Source organism: Labeo rohita, chromosome 20 (genome assembly GCF_022985175.1).
Source record: "Labeo rohita strain BAU-BD-2019 chromosome 20, IGBB_LRoh.1.0, whole genome shotgun sequence".
Classification (NCBI taxonomy): domain Eukaryota; kingdom Metazoa; phylum Chordata; class Actinopteri; order Cypriniformes; family Cyprinidae; genus Labeo; species Labeo rohita.
The window spans coordinates 12,807,752-12,830,443 of record NC_066888.1 but is presented as its reverse complement, the minus strand read 5'-3'; the positions used below and the strand labels follow the sequence as shown (position 1 = coordinate 12,830,443).

Sequence of the window (22,692 nt, the reverse complement as noted above, 5' to 3'; positions counted from 1 at the left end):
ACATTCGAGGAAACCGCTGAAATTCTGCCGAATATTTCATCATGAACAGAGAGAGATCATACAAAATGCATGTTATTTTTTATTTAGTACTGTCCTGAGTAAGATACTTTACATAGAAGATGTTTACATATAGTCCACAAGATGAAAAAATAGCTGAAATTATTAAAATAACCCCCTACAAAAGCTGTTTTGTACACCCCCTTTTTTTTTTTTTTCTTGTGATGGTTGTTCATGAATCCCTTGTTTGTTCTGAACAGCTAAACTAAGCACTGTTTTTCAGAAAAATCCTCCAGGTCCTGCAGATTCTTCAGTTTTCCAGCATCTTCTACATATTTGAACCCTTTCCAGCAATGACTGTATGGTTTTGAAATCAATCTTTTCACACCGAAGACAATTGAGGGACACAAACACAACTATTAAAAAAATTCAAACACTCACTGATGCTCCAGAAGGCAACACGATGCATTAATAATTTGTTGAAATATAATTTTAGTACTGCCCTTCTGAAATAACAGAAGACTTGCATGTTTCCCGGAAGACAAATTAAATACAATTTACCTTGATCTTCAAATTCAAAAAGTTTTCACGCTCAGTTGTCCTTAGTGTAAAAAGATGGATCTCAAAACCATATAGTCACTGCCGGAAAAGGATCAAATATGCAAAAGATGCTGTAAAACTGAAGAATCTGCAGGACCTGGTGGATTTTTCTGAGCAACAGTGTTCAGTTTAACTGTTCATAAGTTTGTTGAGGCATTGTTTTTATGTAGTCTAATCTCATTTAAATAGTTAATTTCAAAGTTTTAAGCTTTTATAGACTGTAAATTCAGCCAATAGATTACCAGGGCATTGCTAGGTGGTTGCGAGAGTGTGTCAGGCTGGTTACCCGGATGTGGTTAAACAAATGGGGTTGTATGGTGGTTGGTATGGGGTTTAGGTTATTTTAACTTTCTCTTAGGGTGCTTTGCCTAGTTGCTGGTTGCTTTTAGGGTGTTCTGAATGATTGCTAGAAAATGCTAGTGTTTTTACTGGTTGCTAGGAGTTTTATTTATTTGACAAGGTGGCTGCTGGTGAAAAAAACCAGCATATGCTGGTAGGTATGTTTTGATGCTGGTTTTTTCATCAGGGTGGTGTAATTATTTTGTAAAATAATTGTCTTCTGTTACCTAATCATTATTATAATCTCAGAAAAATACTAAAGATTAGACTCTATTTTAACACAAATTACTGTAAACAGTACACTGTATTCAGTGAATGTAAAAAAAATCGTCGAGGGATGGTTGTACAAGTAATTTTAATTTTGTACATCTGAGGTGGTGAGATCGATAGTACTGATTACATCACACCGTGAGGGTCAGTTGAGTTGCTGTTTGGGCTGATGTCCCATCGGCTCTGTGAATGTCTTTTTTGAATGCGACACCAGAGTCTGGATTCATGTGACTGCGCGCGCTCCCGTCATCGCTTCGTAAACGCGCGCGCCACATAGAGAGTAGTGAGAGCGCAGGCACGGTTAACTCTTTGTACCGACAAGAAGCTGCACCGACCGGTGCTAGACAAATGATTTGACCTTCAGCGAACCGGAGGGTTGATCTCTACCATTCATACGTTTTGAACACACCACACCGGACTAGTATCGGATCGTTTCACCGCGTCTGACCGTTTTTCTTTTGTAAACACATTTTATTTGTTAGCGAGAGGTGGCCACGTCCTTGATTTTTCTGGCCTCGCGGTTTGGAAAAACCTAACACATACTGAGTGGTTTCACCCAGGAATGGATACTGGAGTTGTCACTGAAAAGAAAAGGTAGGGATTCCCATTTCTCTTTAGAGCAAAGTGGTCTGCTGAGCGGAATTCGTTGTGTTTTGTATAGTAAACAGGCCGAAAGAAATTCCTCCCCCGTCACACAGAACGTGTCGCCATTTTGTGCCGGATGGCTAACTGTACAAATAAGAACAAGTTTAAAGCGCTCAAGACGACTGTTTGTCTTTAAACAAGCATTAAATGTTATTTTAAACACTTTAAAGACTCATATTTGTTTGTTTGTATCTCATTTGTAGGCGTTTTTTGAAGTAACAGAGTGTCTGTGGAAGGAAGCTAACAAAACTAGCTGCATGCTCACTTTAAACTTCCCCTGATTTATAGCCTATCGGCTATATACTGTTTATAGTTGTATAGACATAATTCACTTCTCACGAGAATGTGTAAACACATTGTTTATATAATCACAGACATCTTTCAGCATAAATGTCGAGTGCTTATATTAAACATATAAAATATATATATATATATATATATATATATATATATATATATATTATTATATATATATATATATATATATATATATTTTTTTTTCCCATACTGTAATGATTAGACAGCTACATGTCTGTCATAGTAGAGGAGAAAGTAAATGGTGAATACTGATTTAGTACTTCGTATTCTGGTGTTTTGTACTTTATTCAGCTCTGAATGTTTATGCAGCTTTTTCTAAGATAAAAAGAGCCATGGGCTTGCCATATGATGGCTCTCTTTTTTACCCCTCAGACCACTTGACCCCATAGTTCACATTAACTCGTTGCCCTTGTTCATCCAGCCTGTCTGGCATATTTGTGGATATAGGATTGGAAGCAAGAATTCGTCCTTGGATTTTGCTGACAGCGTCTTATTCTTTGTCAGGCCTGTCATCAGTGTGGGCTCAGATGAGATGAGATGGAAATAAGTGTTGGTATTACTAAGGCTGGAAAATGTTGCTTGGTTTTTCGGTACTAGTGAATTTACAGGAAGGATGATACTGGTATTGTTAAGCTAAGATCCAGTGTGCCACAATTTTATTTAAATGTAAGTTGCTGTTAAATTTGGCACATTTCAGTTTTTTGAGTTGTTGGAATTACTGGTTGACCAGTGAACCTATGACCTGTGTTAACTTTCTCTTTTAGGGTCATGCACATGCATGCAAATCATTGTGAAATGTGTGTACAAAATTTCTGTTACAATTATGATGTTTGTGGGTCAGTTTGTCTGCCGTATTTCATTGTTAGAGGCAGCTATACGGACTTGAAATAAAAACTTTTTGGATGCATTTTATTTAATAGTTTCTCAACTACCTTCTGATGGTACATTTACATTAGTGCATTTGGCAGACACCTTAATCCAAAGAAACCTACACTGCATCGAAAGCGTACATTTGTATTAGTTTTTCTTCAGTTCTACTGTTTGAGCTTCAGGAAAGCATGCAGAAGAAATGCTTTTCCATACCTCATAAGTTTAACAGGCTTTTAAAAATGTTAAAATATTCATATTTATGTTAAAAACTGTGTATAAGTAATATTAATGTTAGAGTTTGGCTGCTTTACCTGGTTATACCCTGATTTTGAAGAAAAGCTCTCTTATTTTTTTATTTGTAGTTATAACAATACTGTTTGATCTAGGCCTTTAGTTTATAACCTGTTTGAACGGAATAATACCTTGTTTTCAGTGGCAATATTTTCCTCTGACATTATTTTGGTTGGCATCCAAGTTCAAGTCTCTACTTGCTTTTTGCATCTCTTCTTTCAAATCTTAATCACTCTCAGCATTGACGTCAAGGCAACTTCCTGCCCGGTCTTGTGGTAAGACCTCTATCAGTTTGAATGTTGAAACGTGGCCCTCTTGTTATGTTTTCCTCCTTAGAAATCTTTTCATAAGCCTTCGGTCATAAGGATATCTATTGATTCTGTCATTGTGTTTCAAGGTCTTGCATGTGATCCATATGAATCCAATTAGATTGGGAATCATGTTGTAAAACAGAAAACCTTTTAGACCCATGTCAGCTTTGATTTACTAATCAATATTCAGCCAGCTCATTTTTTTAGGAACTTGAAAGCCGTGTATTGTGTTTCTAGGTGGAAACATTAGGCGACATGACAAATCTTATATCACGGTGTGAGTACTTTTGAATAACCAATATAGCAGTGTATCATCATGTTTCAAGGCTGTAATTATTCTCCTATTATTCTTCCATATCAACTAAGCAGTGATTTGCTTGGTTTTCTGCATTTACGTTTTTTGTGCTTTATCTGACCCCAATCAGATGTATTTATGTTTGCGTTGACTGCGTTCTTGCATGTAAGTGCAACAGATTGGAACAAAACCAAAGTGTTGCTGTCGTAAAATGCAACAGTTGTGGTGAGATTTTTAAAAACTGTGAAAAATCATTTCAAAAATGAAATGCATTACCACTATAAATGTCACTAAAATATTTATATACAAACAAAAGTAGATAGATTAGATGACCTCACTACTTCGCCAAAGAAGTAGTGAGACATTGCTAATAAATTTCAATAATTGCAAAGAAACTGCAACACTTTGAATTAAAAACAAAATTGACGTAGAAAGACTGGAATCCTCACTGCCGAGCCCTGCTGTCTATTACGTTTAGAAATTGGTTAGGCATGGATTATTATGTTACAAAGTTGAATAATCAAAATCAAATAGACAATAGCTCTGCCTCTAAATGAGAATGCATGAGAAGCTGGTGATTGCTTTGGCAAATTGACCAAATGAATACAGCAAATTGGATTTGCATAACAGATACAGTATCAGAACATGACGTCTTGGTAAGTTTATCAGCTTACTTTATTAGCCTTTTTGTCATCATGATGAGGCACATCCACTTAAAAGGAAATCTTGTATTTTCTCTTCTTATTGTGATTTGGAACCATACAATGCAGCCTCATACTTATGCATTTAAATTTGAGTCAAAAGCTCCCCTTTGCAAAAGGGGCCTTCCAGCTACTATAAATAGAGTCAATAATGTAGACATATATTATTGAGCAGTCCATATATGGAGCTTAGATAAGGCGACCATGTATCGTCATGCCCAGACACAAACACAATGAAGTGCGTGTGTGAACATCCCCTGTGCACAAGGGCTTTCCTTCCTTTCTGGCCAAATGATTTCCGCTTTTCTTCAGAAAATACTTTGATAGGGAGGATGGAAGCATTTGGGACACCGTCTGTCTGAAGATGCTGTTTTTTCCTGCTAGGGCACTAGGCTTTCTTAACCGTTTTCCCTTCTTTGTCTTGCGTGGCTTTGACGGTTGACACAATGCCTGGTCATTGTTCCTCATTGCTGCTTTGACCTTGGAGGTCCTAGATAGAGAATATGTAGATTTGTTGCCAGTTGCATGGAAATCTCATTGGTCATTTAAATTATAAAGGGCAAAATGTATGTAAATAGAATCTGTGTCACTTTGTGCATGCGTGTGTGAATCTGTGGGTAGTCACTTTACAGTTTAATTTAGAAGCCATGTTTCCAAAACAATTTTTTCAGTTTGATTCAGTATTTTCGAAATGCTCATAGAAGTATTTAACGGCTTCCCCTAGTGCGTTTTAGTATAGAAAAAGAGAAACTACTGTTTAATGTTGTAAAATTGTAATCAGTAACGTAATTCAACAAGTATGATATAAAAGTAACAATCTGTTAACAAGACTGTTTTTTATAACTTTTATATTACCTCAAGGCCACATACGCAGATAAAGACGAGAAATGCATGATGACGTCATAGTTTTATGCATGCCAGGAAAATGGCACTGTTTTAGGGCTGCCACAAATGATTATTTTGGTAATAGAGTAATCTGTTGATTATTTTAACGATTAATCGAGCAATTGGATAATCATAATTAATTAGAGGTAATAAAAACAGACCTAAGCAAAAAAAAACCCAATAACATTTAATTCAAATGTCCACTTAATCTTTAATATTTTGCCGTTTCTTTGCAACAAAAATGCTACAGCCACTGTAATTTCTTAAATATGTGAACATCAAAGTGTGTAACTATTTTATTTTGAAACCACTATGAACAGTTAGCATATTAAGAAAGACACTGATGCATTCTCCTGTGTTTGTGTAGGGTTATAAATGATTTACTCTATAAATCTGATGAAATGGAGCACGCTGCGTTCTCAGATGAACGTTATAATAAACCCAAATTCACAACAATATGCAGAGTTAGAGTTTGGATTCTCGTCCATTGAAATTGCCCCTTCTAGTATTTTGCTGGTTACTTGACACGGGCAAAATGCCTTTTTTTTTTTTTTTTTTTTTTTTTTTTTTTTTTTTTTTAAACAAGCGCTTAAATTGAAACAAGGAATTATGACAGCTCTACACTGTTTTAATTTTGAAAAAAGCGGCAAAGTTTTTTCTGTACAATGAAAGCATTGTATTTTGTAAAGAGTTGTTAACTGTATAAATGGTTTGAGACAGGTGCTGTGCAGACTGTGTAATTTGTTTTTCGGCCCAGACAAATTGCCGTTAATGGGTTATAATTAAAAATGGAGTTATTTGGCTTTTGTTGATTGGTACACCCAGTTGAAGCATGTCAATTTCACAAGAACTCCCATATATTATAAAAAAAAAGTCTTTACGTGTGCATGAGGTGGTTTTTCAGGTAGTTCGAAAAAGGAATATTTCACAAAATTGCAATGTTTTGTGAGTTTTTTCCTACGCATTTAAAGCTCATTTGGCATATGTAAAAGTTGCATAATCAATCAATAGACATGTATAGTGCAGTGGCTGCGATATACATAAACCTACCAGCATAACTTATTGTATAAGGAGAAAGTGACATTTTAGTCGCATAACATCGGTTAATTGAAACGCTGTCATTTCGCGAATGTTTTTTATCGACATTTATAAAAAATCATAAAGTTTTTGAGCACATCTGTAAAGGAAACACACCTAATGAAGCTCTTGACAGATCTTGACCTCCGACTCACAGTGCATTAGGAAATTTCGTATTGTTGCAATGTAATGTTCAATGCAAGTGCAATGCAAGTAATTCTCAGTTGTCTGTCGAATTAAACAGAAGAACACTATTGACTCACTCCACACGGTCTGCTGTTTTTTCAGTCATTGACGTGTTTGTGCTGTTATTGCAAATGTTGGCTAAATCCAGTTCCTTCATGATGTTGCCTTATCTGATATCAAGCTTGTTTGAGGTTGAACATCTTTTGTCAGCTGACCCTGATATTCAGCTGACCTGATAAACAGATAAAATGTGGGTTTTTCATTAGCCTCTGAGGATATCTGAGGTTTTTAACTTTCTGCGTAAACCACTTTAAGGTAGTTTTCTGTGAAATCCTAGAATTATTAAGAAAAGACAAGTTTATCTGGATTTTAATCCCTTTGCCTTAAGTGTAAGCTTTTGAGTTTTCAACATCAGTAAACCGTGAATAAACACCTGAAAGGGGTGGCTTTAGTTAAAGAGTGTGCATTGCATTGTTGCTATTTGTTGCCAGTAGCTTTGCTTGTTTTCAGAGCCCTCAGTTCTTGCATTGAACTGAAACATTTGTTAAATGTGTGGGAGTCAATTTTGGCAGCGACAGAATAGGCAGAGGTCCCAAGGGTAATAGATATGCTTCTTTAGAAATCATAATGCAAGACTCATTTTAGCATGACGCTTTTTTTTTTTTTTTTTTTTTTTTTTTTCATGATGACCTATTTGTCAGGAATCGGGTTCTTGTCTGGCAAAGAGCCGTTTATGGTCCAGATCCTGAGTTTGTTTGTAAAACAAGTTACTTTATGGCTTGTTTGTGTGTGAAAGTTTGTTCCTTGTAGTGTGCTGAAAAGTTTATGTTGGGAAATCTGAAAACTCTGACACCACAACATTTAGCACCATTGGCTGGATTCCAAGGGTTGTAACTGTGTCTGTTACAGTGCGTCCACACCCCTTTCACCAGCCAGTCCCTATCTTTCTGGCCTTTGACATTGCAAGTTTTGACGGCATTCAAATGAGAGATTTAAAATAAGTTGACCTTGCTGTTGCCCTCAAGCACTAACGCAGAAGGTCTCTCTTATCACAAACACTGAGTAAAACTAACACAATGTCTGTCCTTCTTTATCTTGTCAGGGTGAGCTCGGAGCGCAGGAAGGAGAAGTCCAGGGATGCAGCGCGATCTCGCAGGGGAAAGGAGTCCGAGGTGTTCTACGAGTTAGCACACCAGCTCCCCCTGCCTCACAATGTCACCTCCCACCTGGACAAAGCCTCCATCATGAGGCTGACCATCAGCTACCTGCGCATGAGGAAGATGCTCAGCCCTGGTCAGTACACTGACCTGAATATTTGCATCCACATATGCAAAATAGTTACACCGCATACAAAAGGAAATCAAAACGTTGACACCAGTAAATGTTGTAAACACCAGTAGATACTGTAAACAGATATTGTAAACACTGAGCTGATGAAAAATCTGCAATTTGCAGAATTGCTAAAGCATGTTGTTCGGCTTTGCAGATGAAGCGGACAAGGAGAACGAACTGGAGAGTCAGCTGAACAGCTTTTATCTGAAGGCACTGGAGGGTTTCCTCATGGTTTTGTCTGAAGATGGAGACATGGTTTATCTCTCTGAGAATGTCAGCAAGAGCATGGGCCTCACACAGGTAGCTAAATGTTTTTTTGTTTTTTTTGCTGTTTAGATTTAAAGCTTAAATTGTTGCTAACTATCTCTGCACTTTTTTTTTTTTTTCTCAGTTTGATCTGACTGGTCACAGCATCTTCGAATTTTCACACCCATGTGACCACGAGGAGCTACGAGAGATGCTGGTCCACAGGACAGGTGAGTCACACATGCTACACTTCAACATTTTTTGCAGAAAAATACGCCTGCCATAAATAATAAGTGCATTAACTGAGTTTTTGTCCATGTTTAGGATCCAAAAAGACCAAGGAACAAAACACAGAGCGCAGCTTCTTCCTGCGTATGAAGTGCACGCTCACTAGCAGAGGGCGCACTGTCAATATCAAGTCTGCTACGTGGAAGGTGAGATGCAGTCTGAATGTTAACAACGTTTTCTCAGACTATGTCTGTATAATTTTCCCTAGCATTACCTTTTCCTGGTATATTTTTAGCTCTTTGTGTTAGAAGGATTAGATTATTACTAGGATTTGCTGATTTTGTATAGTTCATTTATTTAGGTGACGTTACATGTATACAGTAAATTTAACAAGGAAGAAGGAAACACAACTGACTTGGGCATCCTTATAGTAATTTTTTATGACACATCTGCTATAAAAAAGACTTTGAACTGAAGTTTCCCCCTTCTCTGCTACAGGTTCTTCACTGCACTGGTCACGTACGTGTGCAGGAGCATGGCGAGGGTTCAGGAGACTCGGGCTTTAAAGAGCCGCCTCTGACCTATCTTGTGCTCATCTGTGAGCCCATTCCTCATCCTTCTAACATCGAGGTGCCTCTGGACAGCAAGACCTTCCTTAGCCGCCACACTCTGGACATGAAATTCTCGTACTGTGATGAAAGGTTAGCAGGAAGATGTGATGCTCTTAATTTTGCCTTATTTTGCAAAGCGCAAGAAAGCTGTTTCCTGTAATGTGCAAGACTTCCGATTGATTAACCGCTAGAAGTAATAAAAGATTAACAAAGTGCAGTAGACCATAAAACCATCTGTGCTACAAATGAGTGTGTTTATTATTATCACGTTAGAGTAGAATAAAAAGTTTGAAAAATAAAAACAGCTGAAAATGAATGAAACTGGAAGCCTTCCACATTCAAATTACAAATGGCCATTCCTGCTCTTATGTTAAAAATAACATGAAAACACCTTAAGAGAAAACACTATTTCCTCTGAATTGTGTAGACAGATTGGCACACAGCTCTCTTCTTTCTTCCTTTTGTTTTGTTGAATTGTAAATGGTTTGGCCTGCCCCACTTAATTTACCTATTTCTTTTTTTTTTCCACGTATCTGGGTTTGCCTTGATGGTATCTTTGCCTAGCAATGAATGTTGTGCGCGCCTACCCGTTGTTGACATCTCTTTGAATAAAAGCAATGCTGCAGAGCGAGTCTAGTAGGCCAAAGCACAAAAGCCTGTATTCTGTACATTCGCAAATGTTATTAACACCACCTAGTGGAAGAAACCAGTATTATTACCCTTTACCGGCAGTAACAACTCTTTGCTGAAGGCGTAACAGGGCTTTAGTTTCAGCATCACTAGAGATGCAGATATGATTGTTGTTCATGTTAGTTCACAGTGCATTAACTAATGTTAACAAACACAACTTGTGATTTTAATAATGTATTCGTAAGTGCTGAAATTAAGATTAGTAAATGCTGTAGAAATTGAAGTTTAGTTCATGTTACCTAACGTGGTTAAATGAGAAGTCCACTTCCAGAACAAAAATGTACAGGTAATGTGTCATCCAAGAACTAAATAATGGGTTATAGAACGCAGATGAATGAGAACCCCTGTATTAGACTTCTCATATACAAATCACATTGAACTGGGAGTTGTTTCAGCATGTTGCTGCTTAATTGCATACTCAATCGTCTCACTCTCACTCTTCCCTAAAGGATCACAGAGCTGATGGGATATGAGCCAGATGATCTGCTGAACAAGTCTGTGTACGAATACTATCATGCCCTAGATTCAGATCACCTCACCAAGACGCACCACAACTGTGAGTTCCTGGACAGAATAATTAAATTATCATGATAGAGGTTTCACTTTTAACATGCAAACTGTTTCGAAAGATGGAATACTTCTGATTGTAGAGTGTTATTTTTCCTAGTGTTCGCGAAGGGCCAGGCCACCACAGGCCAGTACCGCATGCTGGCTAAGAAGGGTGGTTTTGTGTGGGTGGAGACTCAGGCCACCGTTATCTACAACGCCAAGAATTCTCAGCCTCAGTGCATTGTGTGCGTCAACTACGTTCTCAGGTACAAATCCAATTTTGTCACATCTTCAGTGGTTTTATAGAAGTTAAATATTGTGAAATTGTGTCTGGGATCGTAATTCAACTTCGTTGTTCTGTCCCATCCAGTGGCATTGTGGAGGGGGATGTTGTTCTGTCTTTGCAGCAGACCGTGACAGAGCCCAAGGATGTGGAGAAAGAGAACCAGGAGATAGAAGATGAGGCCTCTGAAGGGAACATACTCAAACTCTTCAAGCCAGAAGGCCTCAGGTGTCGCATTAGGAGCTCTGAACTTTATGAGCAGCTGAAAGAGGAGCCTGAGGCTCTCACTGTGTTGGCACCTGCTGCAGGAGACACCATCATCTCTCTGGACTTCAACAACTCAGGTGCTTCCTGAAGGATGGTTACAGATTATGTGTTGCTCACTTTGACAGTAACTTACAGCAAATGAAAATCATTTTCACTGAGGTAACATGAGCAAAGAGCATACAGTTAAAGTCAAAAGTTTGCAGTACACCTTGCAGAATCTGAAAAATGTTAATTATTTTACCAAAATAAGAGGGATTATACGAAATGCATGTTATTTTTTTATTTAGTACTGACCTGAATAAGATATTTGATAAGTGTAATTGTCAAAATTAAATGACATTTTTAACAGCAGCGAAGTTCAATAGCTGGGGCTCGTTGTGCAGCCCACCAGTAGTGTAAAGCAACCAGAAGTTGAAGAAGAACGTCTACTAGTGACGGACAGCTCATGTGCTTCCATTCAAAATTTTGGGGTTGGTAAGATTTTTGTAATGTTTTTGAAAGTCTCTTACGCTCATCAAGGTTGCACTGATTTGTTGAAATATGCAATACAAACAGTAATGTTGTGAAATATTATTTCAATTTAAAATGCCTGTTTTCTACTTTAATATATTTAAAGTGTAATTTATTCCTGTGATGGCAAAGCTGAATTTTCAGCGGCCATTACTCCAGTCTTCAGTGTCACATGATCCTTTCGAAATTATTTAATTTAGGATTCTTTGAATAGTACGTTCAGACAAACAGCATTTATTTGAACAGAAATTTTTAATAACATTGTATCCAGAAGTATCACTTTTGATCAAATTAATGCATCCTTGCGAAATAAAAGTATTAAATTTTTTCCACCCCTCAAAAAAGAAATTCTTACCGGCCCCAAAACTTTTGAGTGTGCCTTAATATAATAATGCAATCCATCTGCAACTCTGTAATCTTATAAAAACTGAACACATACTTTGAGACTGATCCTGAGAGAAACATATATTCATAATCATAGTTTTAGAAATAAACATGATAAAAATACACAAAATTCCTTGGTGACTACCAGTAATAATTAATAGTATTTAATTTCCTCCAGATTCTGACATGCAGCTGCTGAAGGAGGTGCCCCTCTACAATGATGTCATGCTGCCCTCCAGCAGCGAGAAGCTGCCCATCAGTCTGTCTCCTCTGACGCCCAGCGACTCCACCCCAGCCCTGACCAAACTAGAGACCGGGGCGGAGGACTTCCCTTTCAGCTCTGCCTCTGATCGTGGTCCAGACTCCGCAAACACACCTTCCACATCTGGACTCGGCTCCTCGGGGGTAAAGACTCATTAATTGCTTGCTTTTTTTAGCTGCTATTCTTAGTCATTTAAAAAGGATTGCTCCCTTCTGATGGATAATGAGATCCTGTGTGTCTCAAAGACAGTATTTTTATTTTATTTTTTTTACTTAGCCCAACAGCCCCATGGATTACTGTTTCCAAGTAGACTCAGACATCAGTTCTGAGTTCAAACTGGACCTGGTTGAGAAACTCTTCGCTATTGATACCGAAGCAAAGACCCCTTTTAGCTCCCAGGTAACCCTTTATCTGAAATCTCTCTATCTGAGATCACTATTGCGTTGGATACACTTCACAAAACATATCTGTGACTTCTAGGCCATGGAGGATCTCGACTTGGAGATGCTGGCTCCATACATCCCAATGGACGATGACTTCCAGCTTCGCATCCCCTCTCCGCTGGATCCGCTCCCCTCTGGCCCTCACTCTGTGTCAGCCATGAGCTCCCTGTTCCAGCCCTTACCCTCCCCTACATCTCCAGTCTCCTCTTCCAGCAGCGTAGTGAAGCAGGAGCCATCATCACGGGCCCCTTCGCCCCTGCACCTGCTGCAGGAGGTGTGCAGTGCCCCTGTCTCACCCTTCAGCGGCAGTCGGGACGTTTCCCCTGCTCGCTCTCCCACCCCACAGAACAGCAATCAGCTCAACAACAGGTAAAGCTCTTACTGGCATGACTTCCTGCTGGCACCATCTTCAATGCAGTCAATCTCGGTCAGATCAATTCTTTAGCAAAGGGATCGGATAGCTGATCTGTGTGTTCAGCTGCAAGCAGATTAGAGTCGAGCCAAATACTGTTCTATTACGAGCATAGAAGACTTCCTTTAGATGTCACTACTAGTAGATTTTCTGATTTGGTGTTTGTTGCTCTAATTTCCCAGAGAGCTGTCTCCAAAGATGTTAGCCATCCAGAATGCCCAACGTAAGAGAAAGCTGGAGGAAGTGACAACACTTTCTGAGGCTGTTGGACTGGTCAGTATGAAAACAGATTTTATGCAAAGATTAAAAAGAGAGTTCATCCAAAAATGAATATTCTGTCATTCAATACCCTCATGTCCTTCCAAACCCGTAACTTCATTCATCTTTGGAAAACAAATTAAGACACTTTTGATGAAATCCGAGAGCTTTCTGACCCTGCATAGACAGCAGTGCAACATTAAAGGCCCAGAAAGGTACATCATTAAAATAGTCCGTGTGACGAAGACTGGCACGGAAGAGAAGAAATTGTTGAATAAAGTTATTTTTGTTTTCTTGGCACACAGAAAGTATTCTTGTAGCTTCATAAAATTAAGGTTGAACCACTTATGTCACAGGGACTGTTTTATGGATGTCCTTACTACCTTTCTGGGTCTTGAACGTGGTAGTTGTGTTGCTGTCTGTGCAGGGTCAGAAAGTGTTAACAAGATGATTGAAGGTTTGGAACAAGTCATAAATGGCAGAATTTTTTATTTTTAGGTAAACTAACCCTTTAAGTGAATATGCATAAACTGTAGTGAAATCACTCTTATTGAATTTATAGTAATGTTTAAAAAATTTTTTAAAAAGTTAAATTTTTTTTTTTTTTTACTTTAAGCAATAATATCTAAATATTAACATTAAAAATAATAACATTGTCTGATCAGTATCGTTGTTTTTATTTGTAATATTAATATAAATACTTTATTACTTAATATTCACTGTTTCAACTTGTTTTGTAATTTGAAGCAGAGCATGGCTGATGAATAAGTGAAGAAAACCTTGCGAAACGTGTGAAGTGATTCTTGAAGATTTGTTTTCCATGTAACACTAAGACTAATGGCCAATGTCCAATTTCCTGCAGAGTGCTTTGCTTCAGAGTGTGGACAGTGCTATAGAGCCTGGCAAGAGGGCAAAGGTGTTAGAGGTTAAAGGATCGAGTGTGCTTGGCGGAAACAAAACCATTCTTATACTGCCCTCTGGTGAGTAACAAGACTGTCATTACTACTACACCTTGTATTTTATGGATTTTTAAATGCTCTCTAAAAGGGCTGGGTGATTTGTTTTTGGTTTATTTTTTACAGATTTTATTGATTAATTTAAGTCAACAATTTTATATTTTAGAAATCGAGGAAACATGATTTTTTTTAATAGAAATATTACCAAACGTTAGAATTAGAAACTATGACAATATGCCATTGATAACAGTAAAAAAACCAGAATGATTCAATCACATGTCGGCGCATGTGATTAACCGCTCACGTGGCACACGCTCATAAAGTTAGGCGCCATTCACACAGAATGCGCTTTTGTGTTGACAAATATTTGATGCGGGCAGTGGAATAGGAAAAACATTCAACTTCTTTTAACTTGAGCGCCACATTTTTATAATGCCATTTCATGCATGAGATGCTGCAAGAGATGAGACTGCAGCAGAGAAACTTGACCATGTTTACATAGAAAAAACAATGGAAAAGCAGCGCAGCTGAATAAAAAACTTGTGAAGAACTACTACTTTGTCTGATATTTCATGTTTGCATCATGATGACAGGCTGAAAGTTATTATTCATTGCGACTTAAAACTAGTACGTGCGACTATGAAAAAATACATGACCCGACCAACATATGTGTTTGTGCTTCAGTGGTTTCTACATCTTTGAGAAATGTGTCACAGACATATCTCATGAATCCTTTCATAAACAGTGTAGAAAGACTGTAAATAAGAGATTATAATGGAACTTTGTGAGATTGCGATGAACTAAAATGAGTGACAGCTTTCAATGATTGCAGGGAGTCTGTAAATGAGATATTGATTTAATACAACAGTTAAAAACTTATTGCTTATTAAAAACTTAAACTTATTACTTATTATTACTATCTTATTTATTACTTATTATTACTATCTTCGTTCAAACACAGCATTTTTAAATGAATCTAGCTAGTCAGCAATTCAATTTCCCGTTCATAAAGATCTTATAAAGTCACTTGCTTTATTCCTGAATTAATCAGCTGTTCGAACAAATTAAATGAATGAATGATTCAGTGATTAAAGCAGTGACTTGCTGCCACCTACTGGCAGTTTTAGTTTCATTTTTAGGTATCTTTTCAGTTATTTAAACCATTTCATATTTCTAAAAATGTAATATTTAAAACGATAATCTCAACATGAATTTATGAATTTGATTGCCCTCATGCCACCTCTGAGCCTCACTAAACATATGAAAATACACCTACAAGCCACTTTTGTGTTCTTCTGTGCCACCTCTTTAGTACAAATTGTACTGTTTTATTTATTTATATATTTATATTTATTTATTTATTTATTCCCCCCCCCCCCCATATCACCCAGCCTTGCGCTCTACTAATAAAAGCCAGTTTTATGTTGTTGTGTATGTACAATTTTAAATAGTTTTGTATAATGCTGTCAATTTTTAAAGTGAAAAAATTAACATTTGTAAAATATTTGAATACTTTTTGTGTGATGGTAACACCACTTGATATTTTTAGAGTTTTATCTTAACATGTATATACAGTTGTGACTAAATCAGTTTCTGTCTTTTCCTGTCTGATTCCACAGATGTGGCCAGTCGTCTGTTGTGCAGTTCTTTGGAGAGCAGCGGCGGGCTGCCTCAGCTAACACGTTACGACTGCGAAGTCAACGCTCCGGTGCAGGACCGACATCATCTCCTGCAGGGGGAGGAGCTCCTGCGTGCTCTGGACCAAGTCAACTGAGCTTTGCTGTGTTTAGCAATTCGGACACTGCATCCCCCTCTCTTGCCCCTTGACCCCCGCCCTCGCGACCCCTGAAATCTGCCTCCACTTGTCTCCTTTTATTCCAAGCCCTAATATTCTCTATAAACCCCAGTGTTTTAAAAATGTACTAGATGACCTGCACCTTCCATTGATCCCACCGAAGAGGAGCCCAGAGGGAGTCCACTCTTCCCAGTGTGACAGAGGAGCGTAATGTCACTTTAACAGTGGCATCAACCAGACAAGAGTTAAGAGCCTTAATGAGAAACGCACACTGACACATGCTGATGCGTACAATCGCCCACACTCCCTCTGGATTCCCTCCTTTTACCTAAAACCCCTAACCCATTGTGTTTTCTCCCCCTCCCCAAAGCGTGTGTATTGTAGCTACAGTCGCACAATAATCTATTTTCTTAAGACAGAATACCAGCAGTCCATGCAATATACGAAACCATTTTTACGAATATGTACTTTTAATGAAAGATTGAACAATTTATTATTTTTTTTCCTCTTCTCTCTTCTAAGTTTTGTCGTGTAACGGTTACGTGCGAGTTCTGTGTGTGCACTCATAGGCTCAATGGTTAAACGCTGTTGGATGTTTGTGAGTGTTGCTTTCTTTACGTTGGTATTTGCTTACATCACTTTAAGTTTTCTCTTGAACGGCACAGATGAATTGTACAAGAGCCATGGAAAGTCATGATGGAGAATGTGCAAAAAAGGGAATTCAGATTCATGTTATCTTGTTCTCATGATGGCTTTTGTCTCAAAGAGGTTAAAAGAGAATTATAGTTTAATTATGCAATAGATTTTTATATTTTTAGTGGTCATTTATTTTTGTTTAGGTGTCCGCGTGTTAGGTGCTTGAGGTAATTCATGCTTGTGAGATGTCATAGCCGGTAACCATTTTCTTTTCTGCTTCATGAGCGGTTTTAGATCATGCAAAGCCGATGCATCATTTATCCCAGTTTTACAAGTATTTATAATGGCATTAGAACATGAATGCTTAGTTTTAAGTAAGACAATATTTGTTTTCGTCATGCTTTCAGATCAGCATCAGCCTGTTGACAGCATCCTGCAAGTATTTTATGAACTTTTATCTCATTTTTCAGTAGGAAAGACATTTTCTTTTGTTATTGTAATCTTCATTTATCTCTGCAGTCTCCAGTCTTCTCCTTTATTCTCTTAACACTAAATGTTTTGTTTATTGCATAATCAGTAAAAGACAATTGTGGACCAGAATTTTGTGACGTATGTTTCAATTGACGTGACACTTTATTTTTTTATCTGAATCTTTTAAGTTATTCGGGAGTACGTTAAATTGCGTTTCAAACATATGGTGACAGTACACTTCTATGATGAACTTTCTTTCAATATCTGAATTATTTTTGGTGGAGATCAAAGTTAAGTTCAACTGTCTTGACATTGTAAAGAAAGCCTGAAATTCTTGGAGTTATTGGGAACGTAGTTTGGTGTCATTTTAATTAAAATTTCATTAAAAAAAATAAGCATTGAAGCAGCTTTGTTTTAAAGTATAAACTTGTTTGTTCTTTATTGTGTTATTATGAAATATTTAAAAATGCTGTAAGCCATTGAAACACAGGAAACCCTGAGAAGAGCATTTATATTCGGTTTAAATGTTATTTTTAGAGCAGCTCTGCAGAAATCAGCCCATTCTGTTGCATGTTCCTTTAAATGCAGATGAGCTCTGCTCACCCCGCCCTTCTCTTCTGTGGAATGACCAGCCGTGCTCTTATTTTAGCCACAAAACTTGCTAACTAGGAAAGGCCATTGCAATGATTCATAAAACACATTAATACTCATTTATGATGTAAGTGAAGCTGGATCTCGAATGATTCACACAAACAGACACATTTATGTAGATCGGGAGGTGCGTTCCCTTCACAAACAAACTTAATCCACTGTGTTTTAAGCGGCTCAGAAATCGGGAGTAGATGACGACCACTATGTTCATTATTACATCTAACAACAGAACACTTCATTTGCTTAGGAGCCTTTCTTGTCTACGTCCCTGTTCAGGCATCGATGCAATAGCAATCGGACTGTAACAGCTCATTCAGGGCGGGTCTATAGTAAGACGGCCGTGTCAATCAATCTATCGTAGGAGCGGCTTCTGTCGATGTGACGTCACACGGACAGGAAGCTGAGAATGGCTTGATTTGAAAAAGGGGAAATTATTTTTACAGGTTAATTAAAGGAGAAGTCCACTTCCAGAACAACAATTCATATATTATGTACTCACCCCCTTTTCATCCAAGATGTTCATGTCTTTCTTTCTTCAGTTGTAAAGAAATTGTTTTTTGAGTTAAACATTTCAGGATTTTTCTCCATATAGTGGACTGATATTGTGCCATGAGTTTGAACTTCCAAAATGCAGTTTAACGGCAGCTTCAAACGATCCCAAATACAGTTGTAAACGATCCCAGGCGAGCTAAACGATTGGTTATTTTCATTAAAATAATACAATTTATATACTTTTTAATGTCAAACGCTCATCTTGTCTTGCTCTGCCTAAACTCAGTATGTTCTGGCTCAAGACAGTTAGGGTATGTCAAAAAAATTCAATTGTATTTTCTCCCTCAACTTCAAAAATCATTTCAAAATGATCCTAAATCACTGCAGAAGTTCCGACCCAGTCTCTGCAAAGTGAACATGCAAAGAAGATCAAACACCCTTAACAAAAAAGGTAAAACAGTGATATAGGATGATTTTGAAGTTGAGGGAGAACATGAGATGGGAGTTTTTCGACATACCCTAACTGTCATGACCCAGAGTTCTGGAAGAGCAAGACAAGACGAGCATTTGACCCTAAAAAGTATATATATTGTATTATTTTTATGAAAAATAAAATAAAATAATATTTTAAATGAAAATAACGTTAGATAAGACCCTTCCTCGGCTGGGATCGTTTGAAGCCGCATTTAAACTGCATTTTGGAAGTTCAAACTCGGGGCACCATAGCAGTCTATTATATGGAGAAAAATGCTTAAATGCTTTCCTCAAAAAACAATTTCTTTACGACTGAAGAAAGAAAGTCATGAACATCTGGAATTGGACTTATTTAAAAACCACCATATTCATTTTTGTCATTATAGGGTAGATGTGTCCACACACTGCCAACACACATGTATGTTCAAACAACATGTAAAAAAAACCTGTCTCCCATCCGAGTCCGCTATATTTCATTTCCTAGCAAATTTTTGCAAGTACACCGATTCTGAAAAGGATTTGGGAACAACTATGCTTGATTGTGTTATCACACAAGCAGTTGCCTTTCACTCCTACTAATACACAGTCCATTTAGTACTAATAGAAGACGATACATCATCTTTTCGAAGCACTCCAGAGCCCTCTGCTGGCCGAAGAAATATGAACAAAATGCTAAAAAGCAACATGCTGGACACACATATTTTAAAATTACGATCACATTCATTTTTACAAGAGATAGTCTCCATTCTAATATAATGTTTGTTTTATTTGTGTAATAATGTAATATTTATGCTACTACAGGTGTATCATAAATACACCTGTAGTAGCATAAATATATACATATATATATACATATATATATATATATATATATATATATATATATATATATATATATATATATATATATATATATATATATATATATATATATATATATATATATATATATATATATATATATATATATGAGACTTTTCATCGATTGTATCGGTTTCTAGTGTGGGTAGTGTTAATAAACATATACTGCAAATCTTGCCATCATAATGTTGTTTGATGTTGCGATAATATATAATTATATAATAATTTTATTGAGTACAGAAATGACTACATAAAAACTGCATATTCAGTATGTGTTGTCAATTAAACATACTATTCAGTCTATATTAGTCTAAATGTGCTTTATAAAGCTTAAAGTTAGTACTTGGTATAGTGACCTTAAAAATTCTGTCAAACATGGGATGTGTTTTTGTGTGAAGTAAACATTTTATGTCATTTTGACATTTATGAATTTTTTGTGTACACTCTACACTAAACTTTTCTGTCATGGATGAGTGTATAGTGGTAAATATGAAGCTACAACTATTTATTTATTTATTTTAATTTTTGTGTGCATTTCCACAGCTCCAAAACAGGAAAAAAAATACATAGATTCATTACAGCAGTCAGGAGAAACATGTCCAATGTAACACATTAATAGCATAAACATCTTAATACAAGCACAAATATCTTATTACTTAATACAAGGTATCTGTCTAAGTGGAGGGATGGAAAGGCCACTCATGTCAGCCTGCCAGATTCAAAGCTGACTGAAAACAGAAAACAACAGAGTGGCTGTGACAGGGAGTTGTTTTGTGTTGCTCTCCATGTCCTATTCCATGACCTGAAACAAAAACAGAAATCAACAGTACATTACACTTAGAACAAATCTGATTTGGCAAAACGTTTAAAGTGATTACAAGGAAAAAACATTTAGCATTCAATCTTAAACTTTAATGTTAGTACCTTAAACCAGTCATGGAGCTGCATCTCCTCCAGAATAAGTCTCCGCTGTGGATCCGACTGCAGACAGGAGCAAATCATCTGGCAGCATTCTGTTCAAAAAGATGAGAGAGATGTCTGATTATTAACTTATACTTAGATTTCAAACTGTATACTTTTATATTTAGGGTTCAAATCGTCTATCTTTGTTCTTCGATGAAGATCTCACCTTGTGACAAGTCAGGGTTGGACCAGTCGTTCTTACTGATCATGTGCAGGTCTTTATCATCTGGATAATACCCACACACCATCACAAACAGCAGGATCCCTAATGACCAAACTGTCGCCGGCTTTGCATGGTACCTGCCATCGACATCGAACTCTGGTGGGCAGAACATTTTTGTGCCTAGAGGGAAGAGTTTTTGATATTTAATGCATTTCTACAGCATGTACATCAGGACGTGCTTCAGCGAGCTAAACAACCTGTTAGCAAATCATAAAACATACCATTGAAGGCCACGTAGGCAGAGTCCATCATGAGCGCACCACACCCGAAGTCGATCAACTTCACCTCCAGTGTGTCCGGGTTCACCAGGAGGTTCTCCATTTTTATATCTCGGTGGAAGACGCCACGCTCACAGCAGATTTTGGCGGCATGAATGATCTGCCGCATAAAATGTTGTGCCATCCCCTCATCGAGCCTTCGCCGGAGCTTCACGAAGTTAAACATGCTCATGCTAGGCATGGGCCGCTCCAAGACCATGACATAGTGGTCCGGGTCTTCCTGCCAGTCCAGCAGTTTAATTATCTCCGGTACACTTGGGCCCTTATTGGCCATGAGTGTTAGTCCGATCTCTATGGGGAGGAGTCTGGGATGACCAGGCTAAAAGAAAGAACACATGATGTTTAGTTACAGGTGGTTTCTTAAATTAACATCAATATAAGATGTTAGAAATGGAAAACAGTTACTGAGAAGCAATAATATAGAGAGTGCAGAGTACTCACAACTCTTATATACTGCATATGAGGCATCTTTTCGGCAATTTTCACAGCCACCTAAACAACACAAACAAAGAATTAGCACAGAGTCATGAATACTTCATTCCAGTCATGAATACTGAACAGGAATGGAACATTATTTTAGTAAAAAAAAGAAACCTTAAGGCCATCCTTGCAGCGAGTTCCTGCATGCACACAGCCATTGCCTCCTTCACCGAGCTTTTGGGCAAATTCATACCGCCAAAAAATGTGGCCTATTAAAAAAAATGTAGTTAGCATAAAGTACATTTTTATGCATTAACATTTTTGCAATAACATTTCATAATTCTCATATATGTATTATTCTTACTGTTGTCTGACTCCTCCACTTCATCATCTCCAGTGGAGTTAACTGGACTGTGGACGTCCTGAGGTTGTAGGACGTCCTGCTCCAGATGTTCATCAACAGTGGAGAGGACTTCAGAGATTGAAGGTTCTTCATGATCATGGATCTCTACAATTTGTTGTAGAGAAGTCTGGTCTAAAGAGGGGAATACCAATAATATGAATCAAGTCCGATAAATAATATGTACACAACATTGTGTTGACCACAACAGAGTGGTTCTTTATTTACGTTCACCTTTGAAAAACTGGGAAAAGGTCTATTATGTTTTAGATTATGGCAGTAAACTTACCCGTCTCCAGCTCTTCTGCTTGGTCATCTTCAGAGGAACTAACTGGAGCATCGCTGTCCTGAAGTTGGAGGACGTCCTGCTCCAGCTGTTCCTCAGCACTGATGGGGACTTCAGAAACTGAACCTTCTTGAAGAGCCTCTTCAATCAAACTAACTGGAGTGTGGCTGTCCTCTGGTTGAAGGTTGTCCTGCTCCAGCTGTTCCTCAGCAGCAGTGAGGACTTCGGAATGAGGAATCTCTACAACTTGCTGTAGAGAAATCTGGTCTAAAGAGGGGAATCCCAATAATATGAATCAAATCAGATAATATAATACAATATTGCTTATCAAATTACAGTGCTTTTTCATTTACGGTCAATTTTTGAACTTGGAATGTGTCTATCATGTTTTAGAATATGGTAGTAAACTTACCCGTCTCCAGTTCTTCTGCTTGCTCATCTTCAGAGGAGCTAACTGAACCATCGACGTCCTGAGGTTGGTGGACATCCTGTTCTGGCTGTTCCTCAGCTGTGATGAGGACTTCAG

The 22,692-nt window shown here is 37.6% G+C and overlaps 2 protein-coding genes across 2 annotated transcripts; one reads left to right on the top strand and one right to left on the bottom strand.

Moving 5' to 3' along the window:
* The first annotated feature begins 1,476 nt into the window (after nt 1-1,476).
* Nucleotides 1,477-17,247, top strand: hif1ab (hypoxia inducible factor 1 subunit alpha b). Its single transcript, XM_051138273.1, has 15 exons — nt 1,477-1,800; nt 7,888-8,078; nt 8,272-8,417; nt 8,509-8,593; nt 8,688-8,797; nt 9,090-9,292; nt 10,342-10,448; nt 10,560-10,707; nt 10,812-11,068; nt 12,064-12,290; nt 12,424-12,546; nt 12,628-12,959; nt 13,185-13,275; nt 14,123-14,240; nt 15,836-17,247. The coding sequence occupies exons 1-15, from the start codon at nt 1,769-1,771 to the stop codon at nt 15,988-15,990; spliced, it is 2,325 nt and encodes a 774-aa protein (XP_050994230.1). The 5' UTR covers nt 1,477-1,768; the 3' UTR covers nt 15,991-17,247.
* A 3,043-nt stretch (nt 17,248-20,290) lies between these two features.
* Nucleotides 20,291-21,543, bottom strand: LOC127183096 (serine/threonine-protein kinase pim-2). Its single transcript, XM_051138916.1, has 5 exons — nt 21,502-21,543; nt 21,004-21,379; nt 20,726-20,902; nt 20,521-20,609; nt 20,291-20,398 (listed from the first exon to the last, which is right to left on the bottom strand). The coding sequence occupies exons 1-5, from the start codon at nt 21,526-21,528 to the stop codon at nt 20,387-20,389; spliced, it is 681 nt and encodes a 226-aa protein (XP_050994873.1). The 5' UTR covers nt 21,529-21,543; the 3' UTR covers nt 20,291-20,386.
* Between the last annotated feature and the right edge of the window lie 1,149 nt (nt 21,544-22,692).